Source organism: Lactuca saligna, chromosome 4 (assembly GCF_052625555.1).
Source record: "Lactuca saligna cultivar CGN05327 chromosome 4, ASM5262555v1, whole genome shotgun sequence".
Classification (NCBI taxonomy): domain Eukaryota; kingdom Viridiplantae; phylum Streptophyta; class Magnoliopsida; order Asterales; family Asteraceae; genus Lactuca; species Lactuca saligna.
In genome coordinates, this window is record NC_136420.1 from 9,352,420 (window position 1) to 9,359,737 (window position 7,318).

The 7,318-nt window shown below is 36.8% G+C and overlaps 1 protein-coding gene and 1 long non-coding RNA gene across 5 annotated transcripts; one reads left to right on the plus strand and one right to left on the minus strand.

Annotated features, from left to right (window-relative positions):
• Nucleotides 1–519: 519 nt before the first annotated feature.
• LOC145041175 (uncharacterized) lies at nt 520–7,117 on the minus strand. Of its 4 annotated transcripts, none has more exons than XR_013679971.1 (4): nt 6,735–7,117; nt 6,530–6,566; nt 6,214–6,312; nt 520–5,223 (listed from the first exon to the last, which is right to left on the minus strand). It is a non-coding gene; the product is annotated as an uncharacterized LOC145041175 (long non-coding RNA). The 4 variants fall into 4 exon arrangements; XR_013679970.1 differs by having other exon boundaries at nt 6,476–6,566; XR_013679973.1 differs by lacking the exon at nt 520–5,223 and having other exon boundaries at nt 6,093–6,312; nt 6,710–7,117.
• LOC145039261 (uncharacterized) lies at nt 907–2,361 on the plus strand. Its single transcript, XM_078987336.1, has 2 exons — nt 907–1,122; nt 1,228–2,361. Exons 1-2 carry the CDS (start codon nt 907–909, stop codon nt 2,359–2,361), a joined length of 1,350 nt encoding a protein of 449 aa, XP_078843462.1.
• Nucleotides 7,118–7,318: the final 201 nt, after the last annotated feature.

A 7,318-nucleotide genomic window follows, 5' to 3' on the forward strand; every position in this document is an offset into this window, starting at 1 on the left:
AAAATGTCGAAAAATAAGCTAACTTATCAGCTAGTTGTAGCGTACAAAACACAACCTTACAATACATGTGTGGTTTGTATATGAATGAAATGAACATGTCATATAATTTTGTTTATAAAATTTAACATATTCCAATGAAAAAAACATTAAGATGGCTTGCAACGATATAAGAAAAACTATTATAATCATATATGTTCTAACTATATAATATATTTTTAAAACATGTAATACAATTTATATTTAAGGTGAACTCTTTATCACTTGGTTTATGAAAACCTTTTGGGCAGAAACTATTCATCATAATAAAACTAACTGCACCTATTGCTGCTGGCCTGCTGCTGAAAATAAAATTGTTCATACCCTGTAGAAAAGAAACTAATTTTCGCTTAAAAACGTTATATGCATTAAATATCCGAGTCAAACACCATCAACCAGAATACTATTTATGGCAATTTTATGGTTTTTATAACATTTTAACTTTTTGGATAAAATAATTTAAAACTAGGTGGTGAACCCATGCTACACATGGGTTAGAGGTGTTACATTTTTTTGAATTTTTTTTGTTGGGGTGAAATGCCCATAAAAATGAAGACAATATTTCATCACATATAGTTACTCCTTCTCTTCTACAACTTATGCATATCTTTCTTTTCAACAAAATAACCTATTAGCCGAGATTATAGTATCAACACAGCAATATAATGTTTCCTAGTATTATGGGATATTAGTTAGTAAATATATCGTTCATATCCAGTGTATCACAACCCGTATATATACTTGTATTATTAATGAAATACACACACGCATTGAATAGATTATTAACATGGTATCAGAGCGTATAACCTTCTGAAAACCCTTTCTCAGCCGCCGATCTTCTTTCTTTCTTCTATCTGATCTTCTTCCTCCATGGATCCCAAAAATCACCCAGCCATCATTGTTACAAACATCAGAAACTTCATTCCATTCACTCTTGAAATGGAAAACGGTCAATACACTTCATGGGCTGAGTTGTTCAAAATACACTATCATGCTTTCCAAGTTGAAAATCACATCGACCCTGAAGTCAAGCCACCACCATCCGCCCCCTCTTCCTCAACTGCCACCGAGGCCGAAAAGGCCACAGTAACCTCTGAATCTCAAATCTAGTCTCGTCTAAACGCGAAAGTTCTTCAGTGGATCTATAGTACAATCTCCAATGATCTTCTTCATACCATCCTGAAACCTCAGACTACTGCCTTACAGGCTTGGCAAGCTCTCGAAAATATTTTTCAAGATAATCAAAGTTCAAGGGCTATCTATCTTGACAGCAAGTTCGTTTCCACCCGCCTTGATCATCATCCCAACATCTCCTCCTACTGCCAAGCTATGAAGATGTTGGCGGACCAGCTTGCCAACGTGGGAAACCCGGTGTCCAATCAAAGGCTCGTTTTACAACTAATTTCCGGTCTTAATGAAAGCTACGAAGGTGTTGCCATGCTCATTCAACAAACCACTCCTCTTCCTGATTTTTATGTAGTCCAATCAAAACTAATCATGGAAGAATCTCGCAAAGCTCATCAAGCAGCCACAGCTGCACCTTCACCTCACATCAGCGCCACCGCAACCGGTTTAACAGCATCCACAACACCTGTGAACCCCAAAAACAACGACAACAACAACCGAGTCAATCAACAACAACCTGATTTTACCTCTTTTCGTGGACGAGGTCGTGGCAGAAGAGGTCGTGGTCGGTGTAGATCGAGCAACAATAGGGGACGAGGCTTCCACAACGGTTCACATCAACCTCAACATACTTCCGGTTCTAGTACACGCTCCTATCAACCATGGCTTACACCACCTCTTTGGGCATTCCAAAACTACTCACCATGGGCCTATCCACCGTGCCCTTATCCTACACAGCAACTTGGTAACACCAGACCTCCATCTAATGGACCTGGTCTTCTTGGAAGCCGACCCCAGCAGGCCTATGCAACCTACGACTCCAGCTACATGCCAACTGATTTGGACCAGGCTTTCCACACGATGTCGCTCCACCCACCTGACACAAATTGGTATGCGGACACAGGAGCTACTTCCCATATGACAAATAATTCAGGTAACTTCACGTCTTATCAAAATAATAGCCCTTTTCGGAATATAACTGTCGGTAATGGTTCCACTATTCCAATCCAAGGTATCGGACATCAAACTTTGCCATACCCTTTCCCTCCATTAATTCTCAAAAATGTTCTTCATGCTCCTCATATTATCAAAAATCTTTTATCTGTTCGTCGGTTCACCACTGACAATAATCTTTCTGTGGAGTTTGACCCTTTCGGTTTTGATGTGAAGGATTTCCAGACGCGGACACCACTTCTTTGATGCAATAGTTCTGGCAATCTTTATCCTTTCACACTTCAATCATCATCCCAAGTTACAACACCCTCAACTTTTGCTGCAATAACCAAGGATTTATGGCACCATCGACTCGAACATCCGGGATCTGATATTTTATCTTCTTTACAGTCTACTTTGAAATTTAGTTCTAGTTCTAAAACTTCATCTCCTGTTTGTTCTTCCTGTGTGTTTGGAAAACAATCTAAATTTCCTTTTTATGCTTCAAATTCTATCACACGTTTACCTTTTGATATAATTCACACAGATTTGTGGACATCACCTGTGCTAAGTTCTAGTGGTCATCGATATTATCTCTTATTCTTAGATGACAAAACTAATTTCTTGTGGACATACCCACTTGCACACAAATCTCAAGTTTATTCCACTTTCGTTCAATTTTTCACACTCATCAAAACCCAATTTCACTTTACAATCAAAACAATACAGTGTGATAATGGCCACGAGTATAACAATCATAACTTCCATCAGTTTTGTTCTCAAAATGGCATCCAATTTCGATTCTCTTGTCCACACACATCTCCGCAAAATGGCAAAGCGGAAAGAAAAATCCGTTCAATAAATAATGTGTTGCGGACTCTTCTTGCTCACTCCACGGTACCATTACGCTTTTTGCAACACGATCTTCAACACGCCACTTATCTTCTCAACATTCTTCTGAGTAATCTCTTACATAAACTCACACCTACTCACCTTCTATACAATCTCCAACCCACATATTCTCATTTACGCACTTTTGGATGTCTTTGTTATCCCCTCACCTCTCCTACTACTACACACAAGTTAAACAAACGGTCATCACCATGTGTTTTCTTGGGTTATCCATCCAACCATCGGGGGTATAAATGTTATGACATCCAAACCCGTACCATCATCCTATCCCGCCACGTCATTTTTGACGAAACAATATTCCCATTCTCAAAATTGCCATCTTCACCATTAACTACTTCCACTCAATCCCAAACTGAATCAGATCCCCATCCTTCCTTATGGTCTTCTTCTTCTGAATCCTTGCCAACCACTAATCCCACTCCATCTCCAAAACCTCCCATCCAGTTTACTTATTCACGTCGGTCTAACCAGGCTTCACATCCATCTCTTGTCATACAGCAACCAACAATCCCCCTCCCCCCATGTCACAATCTACCTCCAATCGAACCATCCACACCAGAAGTATGTCCGGCATCTCTAAACCAAAACAACCTTTCATTCTTCATGCTACATCGTCTATTTCACCTTTACCTAAAAAAATTTTGGAAGCTCTCAAAAATCCGGATTGGAATACAGCCATAAACGATGAATTCCAGGCCCTTATTGACAATAATACGTGGAAGTTAGTCCCAAAAACTCCGCATATGAATGTGGTACGGAGTATGTGGATTTATCGCCACAAAACTAAGTCTGATGGTTCTTTAGAGCGATACAAAGCTCGTTTGGTTTGTGATGGCAGGTCTCAAAAGGAAGGAATTGACTGTGGGGAGACATTTAGTCTCGTGGTGAAGCCAACAACAATACAGACAGTTCTTTCCATTGCTCTCTCAAATGCATGGCAAATTCACCAACTTGATGTAAAAAACGCATTTTTACACGGGTACCTACATGAAACTGTGTACATGCACCAACCCCCAAGGTTTCGCGATCCCTCCTATCCGGACCATGTTTGCTTACTCAAGAAATCTTTATACGGCCTCAAACAAGCGCCCCGGGCTTGGTACCAACGATTCGCTGATTACGTGTTCACTTTGGGATTCAAACACAACAAATGTGATCATTCTTTGTTCATTTACAAGAACGGATCACATACGACCTTCCTACTTCTCTACGTAGATGACATCTTGCTCGTGACATCATCACCCCACTTACACCAAAAATTCATGCAACTATTAGCCAAGGAATTTGCAATGAAAGATCTTGGTCCCCTAAGCTACTTTCTTGGTATTTCAGTCACACGAACGAAAAATTCAATTCATCTTTCGCAGCACAAATATGCCACCAAAATCCTAGAAAGAGCCGGCATGAGTTCCTGTCATCCATCCTTCACACCAGTTGACACAAAATCCAAGATAAGTAAAAATGACGACACTCTTTTGACCGATGGAGGCACTCAATACCGTCAATTAGCCGGTGCGCTCCAATATCTAACGTTCACTCGTCCGGATATCTGTTATGCCGTTCAACAAATTTGCATGCACATGCATGCTCCTCGAACAACTCACTTCAATGCTCTTAAAAGGATCTTACGCTACATAAAGGGCACACTCCATCATGGCTTGCACATTACCCGGTCACCCACACACTCCATTATCGCATACACAGATGCTGATTGAGCAGGCTGCCCGGATACAAGACGATCGATGTCAGGATATGCTATCTACACGGGAAACAATCTCGTCTCTTGGTCATCAAAGCGACAACCAACTCTTTCCAGATCAAGTGCCGAGGCGGAGTATAGGGGCGTTGCAAATGTAGTATCTGAAACATGTTGGCTACGAAATCTACTATTAGAACTTAAATTGCCTCAAAATAAAGCCACCTTCGTCTACTGTGACAATGTCAGTGCAATATACCTATCTTGCAATCCTGTTCAACATCAAAGAACAAAACACATCGAGCTTGACATCCACTTTGTTCGGGAAAAAGTTGCTCATGGTCAAATCCGTGTTTCTCACATTCCCTCACGCTATCAGGTCGTCGATATCTTCACCAAAGGTCTACCTCTCGTGCTATTTGATGACTTCAAAAACAGCCTCAACGTCCGTGCTCCTCCCGATTCGACTGTGGGGGTATATTAGCCGAGATTATAGTATCAACACAGCAAGATAATGTTTCCTAGTATTATGGGATATTAGTTAGTAAAGATATTGTTCATATCCAGTGTATCACAGCCTGTATATATACTTGTATTATTAATGAAATACACACGCATTGAATAGATTATTAACATAACCATGACTTTCCTCTTCCAACCACACCTGGATATCCAGATAAAAAAATAAAATAAGAAAAAATAAACAAAATAAGCAATATGAAAATACATTGCCATTTCTTGCATTTATCCTAATCAATGACTTAAATTTCTTGCATTTATCCTAATCAATGACTAAATGCGAGAAGTAGCAATGTACTTTCATTTTACAGTTTAATATACCATGTTAATTTTAAAAAGCAATGCACTTTCATTGCTAAATGAAAGCAAGTTGCTACATTAGAAATTATAGTAATTTAAAAAAAAACAAAATTAAGAAATATAAATCAAAGTAAGATGCTATATTAAACAATAAAATGAAAGTATGTTGCTAATTCTAGCATGTAGCCAGATGAGTTGTATTTATGTGCTTCGCTAGAATAATAGTGAAAAGATTTGTTTCTATTCTGTTTTACCGTGTTTATACATATGTAATATGTTTCACGGTCACTGTCATCATTCCTGCAGGGATGGAATGGTAATTTTTTAAAATAAATGAAATAGCAATCCAAATAAATGTTTTAATTCATCATCAAAAGTTAATAAAATCTGCAACCTCCTGATATTTGTCAAGGCTTTATTTAAACCTAGAAAAATGTCAATTTACTAATTAAGTTTTAAGTTAAGAATCGAAATCCTCCAATATCCAAGGGGAAAACCGTGAAACTCCCTTGAATATAAATTTCACAAATAATACCAATTCCAGAAAGTGAATCAAAGAGGTGGAGTAAAATTAAAATAGAACTCCAAGAAATGTATATCTTACTTTGTAAAGGTGGAAATAACAAATGTACACTTACGACGAATTTAATAAAAAATAACTCAAATAATGCAGAAAATCATAAACCGTCAACCTTTAGTTTTTGATTTGTTGCAGCTAATTGATATTGGAGCATATATATTTGCTCCCTTTGAAATGCTGCAATTATAACTCGTAATTTCTCTATTCCAACCTGCAGAAAACATAGTGTATACATACAGTGAGAGAGAAAAAAAATAAAACAGCAAACAATTTTGCATATAAATTACTTAAAATAATCTATCAGTTCATTCTATTCTTCATATAACTTACCAAATTTTCACAAATACATAAATACTTAATAAGAAATCAATTACCAATATACAAAATTGTTGAAAGAAGATATTTGCTTTTGTATACTTCAGCTTTACCTTCAACGAATACTATTAAATCTCTGTATACACCAACCTGAAACATTACAAAAATCCATTAAAAAATAATACAACTCCTAAGAACAACTTAAAGCAGCATTTACTCAACTTATCTTTATTAAGTTTTCCATAACAATTGTAATGTAATAGAAAAAATAGATGAAAGGTAAAATAGGTTACTAAGTTGTTGCCATTCTTGCCCCACCTTCGGTGGCATATCCAACTTTTTGAACATTACAGGAATGGCACGGAGAACCTCGTAAAGACCGCTAAACAACTCCATTCAAATTTTCCTAAAAGTTCGCCCCCATGCATATTGAAATATCACCACATCTTGCATCTTCAAACCCGCTAGATTATTCAAATCAATTTATTTGATTAAACAACTGTTTCTAATTAAGTCACTCTGTATTGACATTGAAGCTGTTGAAATCTGTTAACAGGAGGTGTACATAGATTTTGTTAGACAACAAAATGAACCACATACATTTTTTACTTCTTATATTATAGTATAACCTATCCCGATATCTGTTCAGTAATGGACATTTTTCATTTTCACCCTTTAAACAGTAAGGCAAAACATTTGGAGATTTGAATATATATATATATATATATATATATATATATATATATATATATATATATATATATATATATATATATATATATATATATATATATGTTTTAAACAATAAACTCCAAAAAAAAAATCACAGTAAACAACTGAAATGTAAACATAGAAACGTTAAGGTCTTTTAAAGCTCTAAGAAATTGAAACAATTATATAAT

Excerpts from the sequence above, each read along its gene's own strand:
- LOC145039261 (XM_078987336.1), top strand. The coding sequence starts at position 907 with ATGGATCCCAAAAATCACCCAGCCATCATTGTTACAAACATCAGAAAC. Across the intron at positions 1,123-1,227 it reads CCGAGGCCGAAAAGGCCACA|ACTACTGCCTTACAGGCTTG; the intron begins GTAACCTCTGAA and ends CTGAAACCTCAG.